Consider the following 24461-nt stretch of genomic DNA (forward strand, 5'->3'; position numbering starts at 1 on the left):
CCAGTCTTCAAAGCTCAGAGTGGTGCTGGGAGTTTGGCATCAGTCCAAATCTGTGTTCTGTCATAGCTCTGGACCATCAGAGGTAATAGGTGAGAGCAATTTTCAAACTAAGTGCTTGGCTTAATCATATGTCAGGGACTCCACTGGAGCACGACAGCTTTTCTGGGCAGTTGTGATTTCTTTGTGCTCATGTTGAATTTCCTATGACAAGTGGTAAGTAGGACTCATATTGATCCAATCACCCTGTCTCAGCTGCTTTTTCTTTGTGTGTTTGAGCTTTTTCCTGACATACTCTCTTACCCCTCTGAGCTGTTTCTCAGACAGAGAGACTGTCACAAAAGGGAGGTCAGACAAGGAAAAGATGTGGAGCTGGGATTTGAGCATGAATCTGAATATTGCCAAATATCAGAGCTCATCTTCAGGGGCAACAAGTTTCAAAACCAGCCCCTTCCTAGTTCTTATAATTTGTTCTTGGAACTGATACTAATACTGCATGAAGAAGACAGCAGTTTGCTTCTCTTGCTGACTTCTTGCCTTCTGGCTTCCAAAAGACATTCCACTGCATTCCACTTTTCTATTAAGTTTGGTAAATCTAATTTTAAAATTGCTTGCTTTGCAAAATATTATACAGATCTCTGAGCATGTAGCAAATTAAACAATCCAGTGAAACTATTTTTACAACATAGATCATCTGCCTGATTTCCAAATAAATTTCAAATGTATTATGTTTACTTTTTAAAAATAAAATCTGGCAACAATCTCCATAGCTGAAGGAATAAAAGTAGTAAAGAGAGAAGCTAGTACTTGCTAAACTTATCTCATCCTTTTTTTTTTGGGAGGATTGTAGATGTGGAGGGTAGCATGTTGACAAATAGTTAAAAACTACTGGTGTAGATAAGAATTGGGGAAAAAAAATATGCTTTATATGGAAATCTTTCCCTTTAGTCACGGTCTGATGCCATGATTACAGTCTGTGAAGCTCTAATCTCTGTAAGTGGGAACCACAAGCTTCTAATCACACCAACCAAAAATTACTTTGCCTTTATACCTCTTTTAACCATTCTCAGCCCATGATGCTGGAGTTACCTCATGGTCTATGTCTGAACATTTTGATACTGTGAATTTTCTCTTTTATTGGTAATTAATTTAGGTGTATCACACGATTCCTCTGGTTTGGTGTGCATTGCTAGCACAGAGATGGATTTGCTGTGTCTAGTCTGCCATCCAGTTCAGACAGATGAATGACCCCAATAGAGTCAACCCATAAGCTTCAATTTAAGAATGCTCTTCATGTCATTTATTCACCAGAGTGCTCAGGATGAGGTAAAGATACTGACTGTGCTATACCTTGAGTGGCTTGGAATCAACATGGTTCACTGTCCTATCCCATTAGCAGTGGAGAGGGCTACCACAGTTATTGAGTGGGCTACTTAAAACCTCAAGTTCATGGAATAGGTAAAAGCCAGCAGTGTAACAGTGAAGCAAGAGTTTAAATTCAAAAGAAACAAGAAAAAAAAAATTAGTCGGTATTCACAAATTGTCATCCTGATAAAGACAAGGTGGGAGCTAGTGACAAAGTTTCCTTCCTTGGATATGGGAAATGGCCTCAGTCTTCTTCAGTATTGTCTGCCCAGGCCTTCAAAAGTGTTTGTTCAGCAGTAGTGAGAGGAGATGGAGTGTAACTGGTCACGCACAGAACAAGCTGGAATCAGAACCTGTTGTTCCAAGTAAAAGCAGGGTGGAAAATTGAGGTGATGCTGCCAGTGGGGGTCTTTTGGCTGATAGCTGATGGTCATGTTTCCAAGTGCTTCTACAATTAGAGCAGTTTTCATAAATGCTGGGACACATCATTTTTATCTAGTGAGGATTAAGGTCCTCCTGAGATTAGGCACTAAGGAACGTGTGTGTCCCTTGTCCCTGCCAACACCCCTGCATCTTAATTACAAATATAATTTGGTATAGGGAATTACAAGGAAATGTACTATTCCTTTTCTAGCATTATACATATAAACTTGTATTACCTGTTGAGCAGGTGTTGGATTGAAAATCTTTTCACTGTTTAAAAAAAGTATGTGTAGGACATCAGAATAGAATCCTTATTACACTTAGGAAATGGAATGGGAATATTTAATACCTCAGCCTAATGTCCATTTATAATAAGTAGTATAGTATGTATAAAATAAAAAGTGTTAGGAAGGGCTAGGCACCACACAAGCAACAATAAAGTCAAGATCTCTATGCTTTGCCAGGCCTTTTTTCCTCTTCCACTTGTCTATAAAATTTCATCTGTTGACTGCTGTTTTCTGAAGGAAAAAAGTGCTTTTCCTCCATCCTGCTCAATAAACTGTTTTTGTTATACTTTTCCTAAGAGTGTGTCTTTAAATACTGGCAAGGAATGAAAGAAATATAAAATAACATGTCATAAAGCAGAATCAGACACAGAAAGAACAAATATTTGTGGTAATCATGTCACAGCATAATATTTGTTTGTTATGCAAGGCAATCTTGGTGCATTCAGTTTTCTGCCTGGAGTTTCAGTTTCCTTTTTTTTTTGTTTTCTTTAAAATTAGTGATTTTAGGTAGTCCTAATTTCTCATTTATTTTTTGTGTTGTTGTTGTATACACTGTGTGTAAATTTTACACAAATATATGAAAGGAACACCATACCTGTTATTAGTATGTAGTTTTAAAATAAGCCATCTTATGCTATGATTTGTTAAATTTTACCTAGATTCACCACCTAAAAATTGAATCAAAAAAATTACAGAATGCTTTGGATTAGAGGGCACCTTCAAAGATCATCTAGACCAACCTCCCTACTATGGGCAGGGACATCTTTCACTAGATCAGGTTGCTCAAAAGCCCTGCCCAATAGAAAACATCCACTTAAAACCAAATGTAGAATTTAAGCAGACATAATGAAATTAAACATTATCTCCAAGCACTTAGAAGCAGTATTACTCGGACTCATAGGGATTACATCTCACCTTAAAAGAATGTATCTGCCATAGCAATGATTTCCAATAATAATCAAAATTAATCCTTGGTCTGACAGCCAACACAAATCCTATATATAGTTTAAAGGCTTAAAAAGCTGTAGACAGTTAAGTGGGACTCTACATCTGTAAAGTATGATTATGGGGCTGATCCTATACTCAGGAGCAAACTTCTTACCACAGATTGGAGTATTGCTTTAATGCTGACTAAAGAAGGGAGGACTAGGAGATGGGATTTCACTTCCCTGTGTCACTTTCCTAAGTCTCACCATTTTCCTGGAAGACCTGTTACTTGTGATCTGCCCCCTCACTGCCCCCCACATTGTTTATGGTGTCTATCTGTGAGGTTATCAACTGAGGAAGTGTAGTTTATCCACTGATGTATTGAATTAAACATATGCGCTCAGAAGAGAGCAATTTTCCATTCATGATTGAAATTTCAACTCTTAAATGAATCCCAACTGGATTAGTTAGAAGGATGACTTGGTTTCTTTTGTTCAGGGCCTGGAATTGAGTCTCATCTCCTCCTTTGAAGCAGCAGTGTTTTTTCCTAAGAAATAAGCATTTGTATTTGTATCCCGCTGATGATTAAACATTTTATAGGTTTTTAAAAATATATAAAAATGGGAGATAGTAAATGATCTATTGGAAAACTTTAGGCATCTGCTTGTACTTTTGAAAATTCTTAACTTTCATTAAATGTAGAACTGAAAATATGCCACTTGGGCAGCAGCTTTTCCAGCATGCTCAGGGTTTCCAAGCTGTCAAATTTACAAATACCAAAACACTCTCAGGAATTCATTGATATTTAAAATCTGTACATCCCGGCAAAGAGTCTGAATTTTCTGTGGCTCTGCAAATGACTATAAAGATACCCGTTAATTTTTTTAATGCTTGTTGCTTTTGACTCACTTTAGGGATTAAGAATCTCCAAGTAGTTAGAGAGAAGTGTTTCAGCTGCTAAAAAAAAAAAAGTATAAATTGATTTTTCCTGTTGTCAGGCTTTCTTTTATTGATTGGCAGCTTAACATTTATCAGCTCGAGCAGCTTATGGCTGCCATTTTGTGAAGTGATATTTCAGAGGTCAAGCTAATGCAGCAAGTGGTTTTGTTTGCATTTCTAAAACTGATCCTTGCTGGGCTGTCATTATCTGCTTTTACATTCTTTGAGAGCTCAGGATGTAATACACGAAGTGAAAAGTAATTATGAAAATCTCTTACAGACTCTATCCAGAATTTCTGAATAAGAATTTGTTTTTAAAAAGGTAGCAAGTGCTGTGATGACTTTTGGGTTTGGTTTTCTTTTTTTGCTGTTTCCTTCTTTCCTGAATTATCAGCAGCCTCAAAATATGAACGTGACCATCAAGTAAGCAATTTTTTTTAATCACTCCAAGAGCCATACATAACAGTATTCCAGAAATGAAAAATTTTATTTATAAGGGGTTTGTACTATTCATATGCCAAAATATTACATTTTACATGTGCTGGAAAAATTTATCAGGCTGTTTCCCTATGGAATTTTGTCATTGTCTGGGAACTAGCCAAGTATGAACACTGTAATAGGCTAGAATTTTAAAAACATAAAGACAAAAAACCAAAAAAGGATAAATAAACCCTCAAGAGCAAAGAAAGCTGTGACACCAACACCATGGACACCACAATTTATCCCCATAGTTGTGATAACAAAGTGTTACCTCACAGTATTTGAGAGACCCTAACCCACCAATCCATATCCTTCTCAACAAAGGGCTTCTGCAATAGGTTAAATGGAATATACGTGTGCTGCTTGACAACTGGCATTTCTTAGAGTTGACAATTTTTAAAAGCACTTGATAACACTGTGCAATCTCTGGCATTGTTGTACAAAGAAAGCCCCGGCTGTTTCCTGTGACTCTATATTTATGTTTTCATTAAGCGGAGTTGTCTGTCAGCTTCTTATTTCACAAGTTGTTTTCATGTTGCAGCTGAAATTTTTCTAAACCAGTATCAAGGATTGACATGCAAAGTCAAAAGACAAATGCCTCATCAGCTCGAAATAATGCATCTGGAAATCTAGCAACTCTGTATTTAAAGGGTAGAGAAGTTGTGGAGAAGAAAACAGCAGATTACAGAGGCAGATTTCTTACTGATAACTAGGATATAGTTAGGATGGCAGGATTTAATTCCCTTGTTAGCTTTCAGGTGTGACCAGAAAAAAAGGCAATTAACAAAGGAAAATAACAAATTAACTACTTCTGCAACTGGAATCTGGACCAAATTTCGCTTTGGTCAAGGTGGAAGTAAATGGCCACAGACAAGACATATTTGTGGGATGCAAAGGGCAAATTAATGTCATGGCAGTGCCCACAAGCTGTCGTTTTTGGAAGCCAGGGGTATTTTGTGGGCATGTGGCTACAATTTTGCAGACATTTTTTGACTTGGAATTCAGAATGGGAAACATGGAAACATAAATCTGAATTAATTATTTAAAATATCAATATAACTCAACTCTCATTAATCTCCGGTGAGGAGGGCTGTGGTATTTTTTCATTTAAATGGCCTTCATTCAACTTCAGTGTATTTTACTTATGCATGACCTAAAGACCCAAATCTTTTGTTAATTCAAATGAATTTTCCTGTTTGTACTTAATAAGCAAGGTCTTGTACTTAAGGTAAGGTCTTAGAAAATCTTTAGTACATTAGTAGGTTTGCCACTTTCACCGGTCCAAGTGGAAGTGGTATGATGTTTACTAAAATGCACAGACATTACATCCTGTGTGGGTTAGGGTGCAACCAGTAGTACTCATCTGGGTAGGTTTAATATCTGGTCAGGAAGATGATTTGAGCGAAGAGAACTTGCTGCTGCTTTTGTTTCAAACCCAGATCAGTTCACAAATGTAGGTTCCTTCACAAAACTGAGAAGTTTGTAATCTGGATGAGGGGGAGAGAGAACAAAAGAGAGCAGGGTGCTTGGCTGGAGACATCTCATTTGAATCTGATGGTGGAAATAATAAAATATTATTTAAATTTGAGTTAGGTTGTTCTCCAGAACCATGGGATAAAACTGGCTCTGTTGTCTGTTAAAAAAAAAAAAAAAAAGAGTTCTTAAGTGACACTCTAATCAAGTAACATCAAAATTGTTTTTCAGGCTGTAAGCCCAAGGCAACATGTGTTTTGTACAGTACCAGGTATGATGGTTCTTATGTCAGGAAGAAGTTCCTGTGTACAATTACAAAATAATCAATGAATGTTTGCAGTTTCCTCTCTCCACTTTAACATTCTGCTTTCATGCTAGGATTTCTGGGGTGAGGATTAAGGATAATTATCTCATTGCCCTTATAACAGAAAAGATCTTGTATTTCCCCTTTCTTTACCTTAAAAACAGAAAGCCAAATGTGTTCACACTTTCTCCCTCCCTGTCCTAGGAAACGGATCTCATGACCTTTAACATCTCAATGCACCGCTCCTGGTGGCGGGAACACGGGCCCGGCTGCATACGAAGGGTGGTGCGTCCTTCTTCCCCTGGCATCCTAGAGGATTACTCCTACGTCTCGGTGACAGGCTGCATCATTGATTTCCAGTACCTAGAGGTCATTCACAGCGCTATCCAAATACTCCTCTCAGTAAGTTCACGTTTCTTCTCGTACTGGGATCCCATCAGTTCTTTCACACACAACCTGCTGCTGTTGAATGTCCTGGAAAGGGGGTGCAGTGGCTGATGGATAGCTGCAGAGATTTTTAATTGTGTTTTGAATTAGAGAATTATCTCCATGTTATTAAAATGTGCACTGTTCTTTTGTTTCCTTATATCTCTTAAAGCTCCGTACAGGCACAGTGCACATTCTGACCATAGCTAGGATAGATGGAAATTAACTTGAGTCCTTGGCTCTCATTCATTGAGATGTAGAGCAAAGCAGACTTGTCCAAAATTAATTTACTTAAACCTTTCTGAAGTTCACAATCAATGATGCCATTTATTCAGCCCTGATTGTAAATGTATTTTACTTGATACGTTGCTAAGTTTCTTCCCAGACTCAGCTAAAGATTAATCCTTGAAAAAGGTCAGAAAAATATTAGGAATTAAAGCATGTGTTCATATTTAACCACGTTATTTTTTTCTGTCCTTGAACTCTGCATTATCAGAACACTCTACCTCCATTGTCCACATTTATTTTAACACCAGTCAAAAAGTGCAATTACAAGAAGTTGTTACAAAAGCTTTTAGTGCAGGGAAGTGCTGGGACTCAGTGAGCTGCTTTGGGAGCAACGGCCCAGTCTTGGCCACAGTTTTTCCTCAATCTCTTGCCTGTTTCTGCTTGTGATTAACAGATTGTTTGGCATGGGCTGAGTGAGAAGTTGTAGCTCTTTCTCTTTGTAGCTGTGTGTAGTGCATTGCAACTGGCTGACCCTAAGTGGTCGCACATAGGATTGATCACCCCAAATGTCCAGACCCATTATGAGAACATAAATGCTCATGGCTCATGGTCCTAACCATGGCCACCAGGGAGAAGAGGTGCAGTCTGCAGTCCACACCTACTAGTCAAGTGAGCTACCTGGTCTGAGCAGCCAGAAGGGATGCATATTTCTGGTCTGTTCAGTATTTCAAGCTGTTTTACTAACAATCTGGTTTATACTACCACTTGCAGAATAAATGGTGTCTGTGAAATAAATCTCACTCCTTAATGTTATTTCTATATTTAAATTTTTACTTTTTTTCATCTTAAGGACATTTCTCTTGCAAAAGAAAACAAAACAGTATATTATATATAAATATATATATAGATATATATAAATATATATACCTATATACATCTGTCATTCTGTCCAGCTGTCTGAAAGTTCAAGATAATTCCTCTCCAGTACTAAATTCCTTTTGTAAGATGCCAAGTGCTTTTTCCTTTCTACTACTTTTAGTTAACCTTGGATAAACTTGTACATCTGTGATTAATGAACTTCCATTTGATGATCCAGGTTAGAATTAGTGCACTTGGTTTGCACACCAGTGATGTCACCTGCATCAACACAAGATAGGTATTTTATCCTGGTCAGCTTCTCAGGCATGAGGGACATCACAAGCCCTACACAAGCCTTCTGACCATCCTTCAGTCAGGCAGCAAAGACTTTGAGTCAGGATCTTTTCCAGTGAAGACAAAAATTACTTCTCTTGCGGCCCAGACCTGTGTCTGCCAATAAAAATTATAATATTACTGTGAAAATGGGCCTTCCAAAACAATTCTGCATGCTCAGTTTTAACTGCATGCACCTTCCTTGTATTTGTGGGTACCTGATACTGAAAGAAGTTTGCTTCTCCCTTGAGTTCATTTGCAGTTGATTTCCTTCTCAATGCAGTGTCATTCGCTCTTCATCAGTGAGCCTTTACAAAGGACAGTAAAGTCTGGGTAGTTTAAAAGGAGAAAACCATAAATATTTCAAACTCTTCCTCACTTCCATACGAAAAAAAAAAGGATATGTTAAAATTTCTTCTAGTATTTTTTGTGATTATCAACAAAAATTCAATGGAAATACAGCTGGTTGTTGATCACAGGAGGTGTTTTCGTCTGCACTTATCAGTGCAGTAGAGTTCTGTCAAATGACAGGAACACAAATATTAGAATATTAGAATAAACACAATTAATATACACAAACTAAAAAATATGAAAATGAAAAAATATAGAAATTCTGTAGTAATTATAAATCACAAGATGTAGCTGGATTCCCCCCTCTGAATAAGTGATTGATTGCCATGTTGGATTAAATAAGAATTCAAAATTTTAATTAAATTGAAAATTAAAAATGTGCCAGGAACTTATAAGGCATGACTGTGAATTAAATAGTTGTCAGTTTCAGACACTGCTTTGATTGATATAAACAATGCTAAAATTAAAAGACTGTACAGAAAGTAAGGCTTTCCTCCACGTTTACTATCTTGCTATGCCATCTGTGACATGTTATGATTAACATACCATGAATCTGTACTTCAGTTTCCATTCTGATTTGTAATTTAAGCTTGTTTCAGGTACTGTCACACATGACAGAAGTCACCACCTGGATTATCAAATAATTTGTAGTTTTCTTCCATTTTCTGAATACTACTGACTTGAGGAAGTTCCCATCCATTTCGGATGTATAACAGCTTTCCTAATTGGGGTACCAATTTCAATTAGTTGAAAGGTCATTTAGATTGTCTTTTCAAAGGACTGGGGAACTGTAGATCATAAGATCATTCTTCTTACCTTTTCCTGGTAGTTAGTCCCAAAAGCAGACTATTCCTTTTTGGGCCTTACAACCTACTTAATTTTCATAACATTTTTATGTAGCAATAGTAGTGTAACAAACCATTTTACAGTGTAACAAAAAACTTTATTGGCATTACAAATCATTTTATCATGCTACTTTGTCTAAATTACTGGGAATGCAAACACTTCCATTTGGTAGGGAATTAGAACCTCTGAAAGAAGAAACACCTTTGGGGATAAGTCTTGGATACCTGTCGAGATATATAACTCACTAGCAGCATTTTTGAAAGGTGACTATGTTTTTATTTTTTTTAACTGATATAAAGATTTTTATATGCACAGAATGCTGTGAATAAATCAAACTCTGCTGCAGGAAATAGGCTTGACAGTCATTTATTTAATTTTAATGCAGCAAAGCTATTTTTATATCTGCTTTATAGTTGTTTCTAAAAAAATATTTTTATTGGTGAAATAGTAACTTTGTATCTCATCCTTCTTCTGGGTGCCTGTTTAAGTGATTGGTAGTTGAAGACGTTAAACATTTATTTAAATTGGGGGAGAATCAAGAGAAGTATGAGACAAGAGGATGCAATTCATAGTAAGGAGTAACTAGAGTTAAATTTTCTATTTAAAATCTGTATTTATTTGATTTAGGGCTGTCCTGGTTTAGGGCATATTATAATATGATATGATATGATATGATATGATACCATATCATATATCATATAACAATATTATTATATTATAATTATTATTATAATAAAAATATAATTATAATAATATATAAAATAATTCTAATGATTATAATTAATTATAATAATTAATAAATCTTATTATAATTATAATAATATTATTTTGATGAATAAGTTCTTCTGCACAACACCTTTACAATGCAAGGCAGATCACCATTACAGAAACCTCAGTTTTCAGAGAACAAATAAATAATACAGTCAAAATGGTGACAGCATCTTTGAGAAAGGCACTTCATACAATTTTTGTTGTTATTTGAAAACAGATAATGCACACTGAGAGTATTAAAAGCCAGGCACGCACTGGCATCAATAGCCTGAACATTAAAAAGTTCTCCAAGTTATTGCAGAGAGATTTGTATTAGACCCAGAGCCTAATATGACATTAACAAGTTGCAGCACAAAGCCCCAAGCCAGGGTTCACTGTGCTAACTCTGGAATTAGCAGCCACACAACTTCATCACTGCTGAAAAAGCAAAATTAATAAATTCTGTCAGAGCAATGGGCTGACACAACTAAATGCTTCAGGGCCAGGAGTTGTTACTTTCTTCTAATGCTGTGTTGCACAAGGTGAAGTTACCTTTCCTCCCATCATCATAGTATAGAAGGATAACCTAAAATCTAGACCACTGAAAGAAGGGGGGAAGCAAAGAAAATGTAAGTCCTAAGCCTAAAAACATGCAAAATATGGAAGCTCTTTGTCATGTTGATGAAAATTCAGGATATTTTGAAGGAAGCTTCTGGTTTACTTTGTGGAGGTCCATCTGTTGCCTCTAATAAGTGTCAATTATTGTAACCCTCAGGCTGCCTGCTGGACCTACAGATGAGAAACAGCCACAAAAAAACCCCGAAGCCCTCCCTTGCAGAGTCATGTATAAATTCAGACAAAGATGAAATATAGGGAGATTACAGTATTGAAATTTTTTCATAGTGAAGTTAAAAGCAGTGAGCATATCTGCCTAAGGTAAAGTTATCAGTGGGGAATAGCTTATCACATACACTGCCAAGCATAAAACATATGTTAAAATAGAAAAATACATTACTTTCTACAAAATATAATGAAGTTGTATTCTCAGAAGTATAAAAAAAGCACTCCTGGTAGCTGAATTGGGAATTGGATACTGTGGTCACTGTGAGCAGAGTCAGTATCTGCTAAAGTGTGCATCCCAAAAAGATGCCTTCCTGGTGCTTCTTTCAGCTCATAAATTTATAAGTGTTGCATGCTTTCCCTAAGAGGCAACAGACTTCTAAAGCAGCTTCTAACAGTGTCTGAACTCTCAGGAACATATCTACTACTAGTAGAAAAATTGCAACCCCTGTACCACAAAATCACAGAAGGGTTGAGATGGGAAGAGACCTCTGGAGGCCATCTGATCCAAACCCCCTCACACTTATCTGGGTCCACCTAGAGCAGCCTTCCCAGGACTGTGTCCAAACAGCTTTTGAATATCTCCAAGGAGAGAGACTCCAAATCTCCCTAAGCAACCTGTGCCTTGGTTTGATAACCCTCACACTGGAAAAGCATTTGCTGTTCAGAGGGAACCTTCTGTGTTCCAGTTTGTACCCATTGCCCCTGGTCCTGGCACTGGGCACCACTGGGAAGAGCCTGGCTCCATCCTCATGACCCCCTCCGTTCAGGACCCAGACCCAGCGCTGCAGGTGAGGCCACAGCAGGGCTGAGCAGAGGGCCAGGATCACCTCCCTTCATCTGCTGGCAGTACTTTGCTCAGTACTGCCCAAGCTCTTACTTAATGTTCTATAAAAATGGTTCCTAGCTGCCCAGAAGATTCATAATTATTGATATAAATTGATGCTAAACTTTTGAAAATCTACTTGTTAATATTCTTGTCATCCATACATTTGTAGGGTTATCTTGCTTTAATTAACCAGATATGATGATTTAAAATATTTTGATGATTTAAAATATTTTGAGTTTATTATTATTATTATTATTAATAACAATGATAATAATGATGATGATACTACTACTACTACTACTACTACTAATATAATCTGTTTCATAAAGATCATTGTATTCTCTTGTTTATGAGGACTCTATTCCTCATTCTTTTTCCTCACAGTTCTCTGATGTTCTCAATCTCTGTTCTCTCCAATACACACAAGCATCACATCCATGGGGAAATGATAAGTAAAGATCTGATTTAATTTCTGAATATCTGTCACCAATCAGTGCCTCTTACTGACTCCATGCAATTGTCTTGCTTTGTGAATTATTTCTGCCCTGCTGTCTTCAAAGAATCTGCCAAATGTTGATTATTTGATGTAAGAATTAATTATGACATTTGGTAGACTTAAGTGTTGTTTGTTTTTTTTTTTTATCAGAGAAAAATAGAATTTAATTTAAAAAGATATTTAGCACAACAGTCTGTAAAATGGAAGTTATGAGTCTTGTGTAAATAATTAATCTAGGGAAGCATTGTGACTACTGAGCTATAGAGAGACTAAGATCGTGGGCAGTGTTGGAGTGGCTTCATGTATTTCAGGTCACTGACCAAGCTTTTACTACTGACCCATAAATCTGAATGTTTTTTGGGTTGTTTTGGATGCCTCTTCCTCTATCCCTGATGTTTAGGTTTCCTTCTCTATGCCATTGGGAAAGCTCTAGTAATTGCTCCAAGAGAGGTGGCAAAGCAGCTTTTGCCCCTGCCTTCAGACAGCCAGAGCTGCAGTTTGGTTCATATTCATTTAAATGTAACCAAAGGTCTCATGATATCAATATATAATGTGGCTCCTCTGGGACACTGCAGCAGCCCCTTTTTTCCCATTAGTTATGGCCCTGCTATTTTTATAATTGGACAGAAAAGAATGCAAGAAAGCACATCATGTGTGTTGTTCTCCAAAGAAAATCCCTGTAGGGGCTGACACCAGTGCTCAGGCAGGTTCCTTGCTCTGATTCCATTTCCTTGAGTGACATGTCATTGATTAAAAAAGCCAGTCAACATCCACATGTGATAAAAAAGCATGAGGTAATTTAGAGTTAAGGGCTACAGGAATGGCATATGAGTAAAATACAGTTGTCCTGAAGGTGTTCCATATTGTCTTTAATTTTAGTTTGCACCCTTTCTACACTTTTCGTTTAGAAAACTGTTTGTATTCTTTTTCATAATAAACAATCACACAAGTGGTGTGGAAAATTAACTTTTTTCATTGTCTGCAGAGCTGAACTTCAGCATTTCTTCAAAAAAGAGTATGAAAGATATGCCTGTTCTTCATCACAGCCATCATCATAATCACCATCATCACCACAAAAACAAAAAACCCAAAAATAGCCAGGAACACTTGTCTCTTGCCCATGTGAATAGACAGTTAAGGTGAGCTATTAGTAAGTTTAGTGAGATCACCAGATTACTGAAAATCAGAACAAATTCTGTCAGCCTGAGCAATATTACAGAGGAGTTGTCAATCTCGGAAACAGACTGCAAAGAGGCTACAGAGGCTTGTGCAAATTTCACTTTACTTCCAATGCTTTGTTGTAGTTGTTTTGTTGTGTTTGTATCATAATCTATGCCTTGTGCAATTCCTGCTCTGCTTGTAGTAGTGGTTCAGGGAAGCATATAGCCCGCTTCACCTTTGCCATTGAAAGGCCTTCAGTGTTAAAAAGAGAAAAACCAAGAGAAAGAAAAATAATGAGATCTACACTAACTTTCTAGAATTGACCTTGTCCTTTCTTGCTGAATTTAGTTAGATATCATTATTCATGGTAGTGTGTAGATAGTAAAACACACAAGTATATTTGTCTAATTACCAGTCTGGGTCAATAAAGCTACTACATGAGACAGAATCAAGATAAATCTGTGGTTTTTTCATCTCAGTTGTCAATCTAGGGACATCCAGGACATTTTTCAAGCAGCTCATTTAAAAGGAGCTGAAAACACTGATCTTACAGCTATTTGCATTCTCATTCATTAACTGTTATGATAAGGATTTGTGAAAAAGACTTGGTCAACTTCTGCACCAGAGCTGGCTGAGATTGAGGGCACAGCAGACAACAGTTCAAGCATTAGCAATATAGTAGTGCCCTCACCCTGACAGTTAATCTACATGAAAACTTAATTGCTCTACATATTTTCTAGTACTTAATATAGAGTTTTTTGTCATTTTATATGAAAATTACTGTGACAATTTTTTGTATTGCTAAAAATGTTGTAAAATTCTGTGCAGGAATTCTGAAGTACTTTTATTTACACAAAAGTGTTTATATTAAAAATAAAACTTGATTGTTTATTTTAATTTTTATGGAGATCATTAATATTTCAGTGCAAATTATGCCGAAGAACTGAAAGTAAATGGGAGATTTGGAAAAACAGAATGATAAATGTTGCACTAGGAATTTGGAAATTTTAAGAGGATAAAGTGAGAAGTGTAACAGAGATTGTCAATCTAAGCATTTTTTTAGAGAACACAGAAATCAAACAGTTTTCATTAAGAAAAGTAAAAGCAATATTTGCATTGAATGTTGGGGATATTTCCTTGACTATATTATTGGAAGCCATTAACTCTTTGATGAGCTACTGGGACACTAAAGATCCTAGAGATTCAGAAAGCCAGAGCACATTGTTTCCAAGATATTTGTCTTCATGCCTCCCAGTACCCCACAAGCTTTCAGCAGCCTGTGGGAATCAGTGCATGATAGTTTACTTGGAAGGTGGAATAAAATTTGTACCTTTCTGCCAAGCTGCAATTCAGTGCAAAGAGCTCTGCTGCATCAGGTTTGCTCCAGCTGTGAAGCTGATAAACCAACCAAGGAAATTAACTCCTTCTCTAGGCTAAAAGTTCACATGGTGATTGACAGCTCTGGATAGGCTTGACTTTGCTGGGTTTTTTTTGTTTCTTTTTTTTTATTTCCAAACAACACAGTTCTTTAATTGATCTTTACTTGCAGATATAATTTTTAGAAAAGCTATTTTACTATTTTACTGATTCCTTAACCTGCACATGTAGTGTGAAAGACACAGGCAAAACAGAGGTGAGCCTCCCACTGCAGTCTCATTGAGCCTAACAGCAATAAATGTGTGCTCACTCCTGCTCAGCAGCTTGATTCTTTCTGCATATTGTAGTTGATACCATGTGCCCAATCCTTCTTACATGGGGTAAAAATATCCACTGACTAAAACTCATCTCTGTGTGAGCTTCCACTGACAGGACATTTTTCTTTTAATCATGTTCTAAATCCACAGCCCAGCTCTTCCATTAAAATTTGTTGCCTGAATGTGACCAGACTGCAGAAAGATTTCTTTTCTCTCAAATGCAGTCCCCAGTGATTTGCAATGCTCTCTGTTTTTTCCTAGGGAAATAAGAGACACCAGTGGGAGGATTTGACTAAAGAAGCAGTGAAACAACCCATACTCCTCAAGATTTGAGGAAATTATTTGATTTTCACTGAGGAAGGAAGTCAGGGTGCATAAGTGCTCATAGAACTACTTGCTCACAGAGCTACTCACAGAAAGACAGACAAGGTTTTCTAGGAAAATAGATTTTGATTCAGGAAGGTTGAGAGTTTTAAAAGAACTGTGTTCTGCAAATGTTGCCTTCATAGCTTTTGTTGCTATCTTGCCCAAATTCTGTAATAAATCTGTTCATCTTGTGACCATTCTTTGATTGCTATCTAGTATTATGGAAACTGTTAAAAATGTAACTGTTTCCTTTATATTTATATTATTTATATTTATATTTATATTTTCCTTTATATTCTTCAAAGCAGAGCAGAGCAGGGAATCCCACCAGCAGTGTGAGCTCCAGGTCAGGCTGTGCTTTCCCATGTTACACCCATGTTGGTGTCACATTTGACTACAGGGCATGGTGGACTTGCCAAGGGGCTGTTTCATCCCTTTCTGTAAATCCTCTCTTATCTCCTCTCAGCTCTCCCATGGAAGGTGCTGGGCATGGAAAGAGCCCATTTCATGTAAAATCCTGGGACACATTGTGTAGGGAAAGGCACTGAGCTGCAGCAGCGATGCCAGCGTTGTTCTGCTGCTCCTTCTGAGCCTGCCAAAGGCTATGGCTGCCACAAATCCATTGACAGACTAGCTGTGTCCTCCTCCCTGGGGGAGGAAGGAAAGCAGGGAGGGAATATAGCCCAGAGGACAAGGTACCAGGGAGCAGAGCTTGGGTGACACTGCAATATGCCAAGAGAGACTAATAAAAAGCTTGTACATGAGTGCAGTCAAGATGTATGTTGATAAAAGCCTAAGAAGTGATGCTTTACAATATCACAGTAGTAGGTTACATAGAATTACCTAGTGAATTTGCCTATTTTTAAGTTTGAATTTTTCAGTGGTTGTCTAACTTGCCAAAGTTAGACACTTTTAATACACTTTTTTAGAAAAAAAACTGAGTTTTGTCATCAAAAGAAAAGCCACAAACAGATGAGAGGGACAGGTTGTGTGAGAGTATGTCCAGGAATAACTAACAATAAGGATTTTTTATGTTCTCTGAATGTTCAGAGTAGGTAGACACTGAGTGACATGGATGCTAGAGGCATTTCTTTGCTGTGTTTTGATTATGATCTAAATAGGTAAGAGTTTTAGTGGTCTTGAAAGGGAGCTTGATGTAAATTAATGTAAATTCAGTTCATAGATTTTTATGTGGTGTCAGTTCCAAAAGGACAAAATCATCTTAAAGTAGAAGCCTGAGAAGCAAATTTCATTTCTTTTCACCCATGTACAAGGCTTAAGTTGAAACAATTGTCCCCAGGGAAGGAGAAGAATGATGAATAATGGTGTTGTTCCATAATGCTGATGTAAGTCTGAAAATGATGATTGAATAAATCAGGTGTGGCAAAAGACATCTGCTGGATCTGGCTGAATCTATGCTAAAAGTAAAGATTTTTTCAAGAAATCATTCCTAGTGATGTGAAACTTTCGAGCTTAACTTTCCATTACCTCCTATGTAAATTAATGCTGTGTAGATTAATTGATAATCATTGTGAATGACAGTAAAAAATTATAGATAATTAAGCAGCCTCTTAAAAGAACATGATTGTTTCCATTTTTACTTATGATTTATTTAATTTATTTTTATCTTGTTACGTAACTTATAATGTACCTGATATCTTCACACTCCTACATCCATAATATAAAAATATTACAGTTTAATAGTAAATTAAAATATAAAGATCAATGTAGAAAACTAAAGTTACATCCTGGTCAATTTTACCAGACAACTTAAGTGCTTATTCAACTAATATGCTGATTCCCAGAAAAAGTTTTCAGGACTGAAGTCCTGTGAGTGTTTGAAATATCTTTGTCATTGCTTCAAGGTTTTCGTTACAAATTCGTCTTCTTGGTCTCTCCTATCACTAATGGCCAGGGATTGCAAAGTTCCCCTCCCTGGATGCTGAGTTTGTACCTGAGCAAGCAGGAGTGAACTGGAAAGACCCAAGTGTTTCATTATAACTTCTCCCTTTCCTCTTCCTGGGACCATGATTCTACCTGTAACCTCATATAAAGATGCTCTCCCCAAACCAGCCCACAGAGGAGCTGAACACAACTGGACTGCAAGATTTGCACTTCCTTTACTTCTCTGCTTTATTTTCTTATTTTCTCTTTTGTTTGTACAATGAGATCCAGTTTAGCTATGAAGAGAGGCATATTTTCCTTCCTTGCCATGACTCTGTCATTGCTTTCGGCAGCTGAAATCAACTTTCTGCATGTTTTGTTATGGGTACAAATGACCAAGAGCGGGAGTGAGTTACAGAAATCCATGCCATGCTGGGATTTCCCACTACTGATCTCACACATAAGAGGCCATGCTAGAAGGCATAGGTGCATATTTTTTTTTGGCTCTGCTGGTGATTTCTCTCTTCTTTTGCATGTGCTCATCATGTTTTGCCTGAAAAGGGTCTTAGGCCTAATTAACAATATCAGCTACCCCAGACCACCTAACTTACTTTATTGTTATTCCTTTGACTTTCAAATTGAGAATAGGATTACTTCTGAAGAAAAAGAAAGCACACAAGTTTTCTAAGGTGATTTAATGCAGCTTCTCCAATAAACATCCTTCAAAATTCACTTTCCCACCCAAAATGCAGAATAGCATCTGGGACTGCTATGGTCCCTACACAGGGTCATTGGTTCTTAGGTTCATAGAGTCATAGAATGGTTTGGGATGGAAAGGACTTTTAAGGGCACCTAGTTCCCACTTTCCCCCATGGTCAGGGGCACCTGACAAGTTCAGCACACATTTGAAGCTTCCCCTTTATTGTGGAAGGCAGTGAGTTTACTGCCCATGTTAGCAGAAAATGAACCATCAACGTGATTCTTGACCAAAACCGAACTATAAAATAAATGAAAATTTTCTGTGCTCCATTTGTTATTTTTAGAGCATGCTCATTTGCAGGCTTAAACTGCAGCCTCATTTACACACACTTCAGTCTTCAAAAATCAGAGTCTTATTATCTGCGCCGTCTTGTTTTTCACTGGTAATGTGGACTGGATCAGCCTCATGCTACCAAGTTTTAACAAGTGGTACAATTTATCAATAGACAATCTGGGACAGGTCCTTCCAAGCAGAAAGCTTAATAGATATAATTTTAAAAATTAATGATTATCTTGAGAAATATTCCTATTATAAGATACTTTTTTTGCCTTAGCTTTTTTATTTTCTTTTGCAAATCCTACATAATGATGTAAAGATGGTACTTTAATCAGGGCTGGTTGTACCAGAGAGCTTGTCTGCTTTTTTTAATCATGGAAGTTTTTCTAATGCAAGCTAGAATATTAATATAAAATTATATTGATATGGTACAATGCTTAATTATATTAATATTATCATATGATATATAATTAATAATAGTAATACTATAACTCTCCCTAGCAATCTTATCTAATTACAATATGTTTGAAGTCATTAGACACTAAGGAAAAAAGCACAAAAGACTGCAGAATATTTGTAATCTGCACATCTTTCCACTGGCAGCTAAAATGGATGATGAAAGTCCTAAAAAGAACAGTTTGCCATTCCCTTCCAGCTTTCTGTGTTGGTCATACTTATTAGCAGGATGTCCTCATGCTTTCAACACTTTTGGTGTGCTTTGCAGAATGTCAGAAGCCCTGTCTGGACCAATGAACCCAACAGGGACAGAAAATGAGTTTCAGGATCATCCTCTGTTTTCCCCATAATGTGTGCATATTTCTGTCGTGCTTTTCATAGGGCCATGGAATCCAGCTGTGTGCTGGACATTTTGTCCAGAAGGATACTGGGACAGACAATTTCAGAAGCTTTACTGGAATCTGAAAAGGCCATGTTGGCCACCAATTGTGGACACGGCACAGGTCAGGGATTATGCCCAGCAGCCTGGGCACATGAGCCCACCCTGTTTGGCTGTGCTGGGAGAGAGACAAGGAAAATGTAGATGCTTCTGTTTGAGCCATGGCAGACACACCACTTACCCTGGGGTGGCTGGGATTGTGCCTTGGCCCATTTTATTCCCTCCTGCCATGGCAGCAAGAGTGCTGTGGAGTTTCTTTGCTTGGGTGTTCTGTGATTCAACATCACAAATGGGACATTTCTATAGTGTTTGTGCCTGAGGCAGTCACAAAAGATGTTTAGGGTTTGGGACTGTGTTGGTCTTTTCTGATTTCTCTTCCCCTGTTTCCCACACTGCCTGTCTGGTTTTCATTGTCCAGTATAAAGGGGCTGCATTGGCCAGTTGTGAGATTACATACAGCCACATATTAATGAGAATTCATACTTCACCACCAGGAATTACAGAATCATAGAATCACTGGGTTGGAAGAGACCTTCAAAATCATCGAGTCCAACCCATGCCCTAACTCCTCAGCTAAACCATGGTACCTGAGGAAACATACTCAATTTCACAAGAGCACAGTACTGGTACCATGCCTATAATTTCACACAAACTCTTCAGCTCCTTTGTCAAACATGGGGGGGATGTCAAATTTACTCTCTTACTAGAGTGCCTGGAAGAGTCAGGTGTTTGCTTTTGGTTTTAAGCCTTTCAGAAATTCCTCTTACTTTAATGGTTTGTGGGTTTTGTCCACAGACAATGGGTATGGGACTCCATAGGAGGTCTGTAGGCAAAAAGGATAAATAAGGTTGTAATCTCTTAGGTGCTTGTTTCTTCATGATGTGAAATTGGCAGATTCTCATACCTCCAGGCTAAGAATATTTTATAGTTACTTGTGTTTTCTCCTTTGGTGTATTAGTTTCAGCCTAGAAGTGGTGCTTGAAAATACCTGATGTGGGATTTTTCTTTTTCATAGGGGAGTAATGCATTTTTATTAAAATATTGTAAACTAACACAACTAAAACACACCACCTTTTTCACCAGAAATAATTACAATGTAATAAATGGAAATATAGAGTTGTAAAGCTGATGCAAGTGAAAAAAAAAATCCCTAGGTGCTCCTTGATAAAGAATTTATGTAGGAAACGATAAATAAGGAGAAGATGGTGTGCCTTTGCAGTTTCCAGGATTCTCACATATTTCCTAGCAATTTTATTGAACCTACAGCACTTGTTGCAATAGACAGTGTGTTTCTAGATACTCAATTCTTTGTAGGGTTTTATAGAGTGAATGAAAAGAGTATTCCCACTGTTAAGAAGGAGTCAATCTACGCATAAGTATGTAGGGTGCCAGATTTCATGAAAGACCAAAGAAATATCATAATGATATATTTATTTCTAATTACATATTTAACTGCATATCAAGTCATATGAGGAAATAATGTAATCCAGAAAAGGCTTTATTCACTTAAAGCTCTCCTAACTTGAATATATTTTGCTGTTTGAAATACTTTGAACAGAAATGGCATTGGAAAGTTCTTGATCTTTAGTCCCTTCCAAACCAGCACTTTTGCTTTCATGTTAATATTCTCAACCTCTTTCTTGGGGTTGAAAGACTTTCAGCAGTAGAGCTCTACCTTTTGGAGTTGCCTTTAGAGCCTGAACAGAGATTCAAAGACTTCAAGGAGAGCATGAAGAAAACTGCCAGATGAAGAGACACTGGACTTCTCTGCTTCCTGTCATCTGAAAACCTTTTTTTCATTGAATGAAGGAATTTTACAATTGCAGTTGTTCCTTTCCTCCCTTGAGCAAGTCCCCATAGGCATCGTCCCACAAAGCCTGCAGACAGGTGATACAAAACCTGGGGACAGACTGCCTGCTCTCAACCCCATTTTTCAGTCTCAGGGATCAGAACAGGCAAAAATGTCCTGAGCTTGCTTTTGTTGACACTGGCATTGCAGACTGATTGACAATGACTGTCTCATGCATCAGAAACAGCTGCATTCCTCTGGCTGCTCCTGCTTCAGCGCCAACACCTGCTCCACAGATTAGGAGCCCCCTGATCTACAGGGGAAGAATATTTGAGTATTCTAGAGACTGATGACTTCCATCTGGTGAGAAATGGAAGCACTTTATTGAGAAAAGGGAAAGAGACACAATAAATAGAAATATCCTCAAATGAGTTGGAATTTTTGTAACTTCCCCTGGTTCAGATGAGTTGGACTTCTGAGGAAGGTTGTACAGAAATTTTTCAGGGAAGAAAGTACAAGCTTTGATTTGCCTTTTATTTGAGCAAAATTAAATATGCAAACAAAGCAAGTGGGATGTGGGATTATCTGTAGAGCTTTGAAGTGGTGGTTGGAGTGTGTCCATTCTTATGATCCAACATATTCAAAACAATAAAGATAAAAGTAATGCTTTACATGGAACATCATCTGTGCCTTTAGCATATGCAAAGACTATGCCTTGAAAAGTTTTGCACATTTCCATGGTGAATTAACCTTTTTTTTCTTTTTTTTCTTTTTTTTCCTTTTTTTTTCTTTTTTTTTTTTTTTTGTGTCTGTGTCAGATTGCCTTTCATTTGCAGAAACAGAGGCACTTGAAAATGAAAGTACATCTGCACAGTACAGGCTCCCTTTCCCACTGCTTTCATCTCTTATTTTTCAGTTTCTAATTTGTGGCTGAAATCAGCATTTCAGTCCCTGGCTCAGTTTATGATTTTCTGATAAAAGAGAACTTTCAACAGCAAATAAACTGAATACTGGGGAACAAGCAGAAAAAAAATACAAAAAGACAAGACACATTTAGGGCTGAGCTTGACTGTTTACATCTGTCAGAAATAGCAGACCTTGCCAATTGCCCCAGTTATGAATATGCTAAATTGAAACTCAAAGCCTACACCTGAGCCATATTCATTCTGAACACAGAGTAATAAAAAGCAAATGCAGTATTCCTTTATTGAAACTGTAGAGTTAAGTTGCTTTTGTAGATTTTCTCTACTTGGTGATAGAATTCCCTACCAGGAGCAAAAATATAGGATGTACATTTATAATATATTGATTTGCACTTACAGAACACATTTATGTGAATATAAACAATGTAGTATAGAGTTTTGTCCTTGAAGAATACATGCAGTTCTAATCTGTATGATGCCAGGTCCCTGGGCATTTGCAGTCTTATATTGCCAAGTTCAAATTCTAGGTGCTTCAAGGAGCTCAAGTAGAAATTTGAAAACGAAAAAAGTGTTTTGTAATTGTGTTCCATCAGACAGACAATATAAACACAGGAGCTGGGCTGGTTTACATCAGAATGCATTTGGTTATTCACTACACAATGGACTGAATAATCCTTTAAATATTTATGAGTAAACCACAGAGGATTTACTCTTTCTTCCAGCATGTGGAGATTTTATAATGTGCACCATGTTAGTTCAAAGTAAACCCTAATGTTTTGCTTTCTACTTAATACTTCTAACAGCATGGCTCTGCATCATATATGCCTATTCTCTGGACAGTTACACACAGACAGTATTTTGGGATGTAATTCGGGAAGAACTAGGCTATGACCACCTAATTCTCAAAGCCAATACATGCAGCATTTATTGGAGAGGATGTAAGGTAGGAGCTGCTTTGCATTTTGACCTGAGGCAGCATCAGCTGAGCTCTGTGGATTAGAAGTTTTTAAATGAGTAATTCACACTGAACAATAATCCTAGTGAAAGGGAAAGAAGACAAATAAACAAAATTAAAAAAAAAAAAAAAAAAAAAAAGAGAGAGAAAATCAAGTTAGACTTTATTGGTTAGATTTTTGTAGGTACAATGGCATTAAGAATGCCAGCTAGCAACTTTGTGAGCCTTATGGTCTGCAAGGCTGCCCTGTTCCTGAAATGGATCTTTCATTTTGTTTCTGATATTATCACATGGACTATGCCCAAGTCAAATTTATTAGTAATGTCTTTCAACTGAGAGTAATTTCAAGGCTTTCCTCACTGACGTCACTGTGATTCACCTTTATTCATCAAATAGACTGTAAATTACTCTCTTTTTAGAGCAAGGTATTTGCTCCCTTCCAACTTTTCTCTTACTTGTCAACTTAAGGAGCCTTTTTTTTCATTTGTCAGTTGTTCTGAACTGAGGGCTAAGTCATTGATGCTCCTGTTTTGCTATTTCTCTCTTCTGCTTATCAATCGTATCACTCTGAAGAGTGGACATAGGCAAAAATCATTAGCACAGGTTTATGCTGAGCCACAGGAACTGGAAAGCATTTGGTGTATAACCTCGATATAGTTCCTGCAATAACACCCTTAGTACTGATACCATGTATTTATGTTTGTGTTTCATTTCTGATGAGAGCTGGTTTTTACAAGACACCTGTCAACCATGCCAGATTGTTGTGCTGGGGTTCACATCAGGGAGGCATCTCCATGTACATGATCTGGTTTCCTTCTGCATGAATCTGAGCTAAAAGAGCAACTCCTGAAGGACACATGAGGCATGAGAGCCTGAAACAGGTGTGATGGATCAGACCAGAGCCAGTCTATAAGTTAAAGGAAAACCAAACCAGAAGAACCTGGTATGTGGGCAGCTAGGGTATGAGATTTTCAGGTCCAACTGTTGGACTATACAGTTCTGTGCCTGTTGGTCTGCACTGCTGGCTACTGTAGGCACATCCCTGGTCATCATTGTCATTAAGGCTGCCTAGCTTTACAAAATGTCTTCCACTCTCATATAATTATATAAATATAATTTATATTTAATAAGTTAATATAAATAAAATAATTTAATATAAATATAATTATATATAATTATATTATATACCAAATTTGAGACATTCTGCATAAAATTTTCCTTAGTGTGATAATGCCTGAAGCATAATTAGCTCAGCTATCAAAACTTTTCTGAGAATTAGACTGAGATAAAATGTTCCACCCTACCAATTAGAAAAAACAAGGAGATCTTTGTTGTAGAGCAGGAGTTTAAAGTCTACAGGGAGGAAGAGATGAGGGGAAGTCCTCAGTATTTTTGCTGTCTATCTACACAGAAATATGGTGGAATCCTGTTTCAGTAACTGCTCTTAAACAAGTTGTGTTCGTTCTCTGATTATCCTTTGATTGTTATTATTATTAGATTGGAGTAGATATTAGAAAATAAATCTTAATGGTCAAGTATTGGAACAGGGTGTCCAGAAAAGTGTTTGAAAAAAACATGTAGGTGTGGTACTTTGGGAGATGGTTTA

General features: G+C 37.2%; 1 protein-coding gene across 1 annotated transcript in view; it reads left to right on the plus strand.

Moving 5' to 3' along the window:
- The window catches only part of NKAIN3 (sodium/potassium transporting ATPase interacting 3), a 332531-nt gene that overhangs the window by 238608 nt on the left and 69462 nt on the right, over window positions 1-24461 (plus strand). The window contains exon 4 of the mRNA XM_058833846.1: window positions 6400-6597. Coding sequence (XP_058689829.1) covers window positions 6400-6597 — 198 coding nt within the window. The remainder of the gene's footprint in view (window positions 1-6399; window positions 6598-24461) is intronic.

Source organism: Poecile atricapillus, chromosome 2 (assembly GCF_030490865.1).
Source record: "Poecile atricapillus isolate bPoeAtr1 chromosome 2, bPoeAtr1.hap1, whole genome shotgun sequence".
Taxonomy (NCBI): domain Eukaryota; kingdom Metazoa; phylum Chordata; class Aves; order Passeriformes; family Paridae; genus Poecile; species Poecile atricapillus.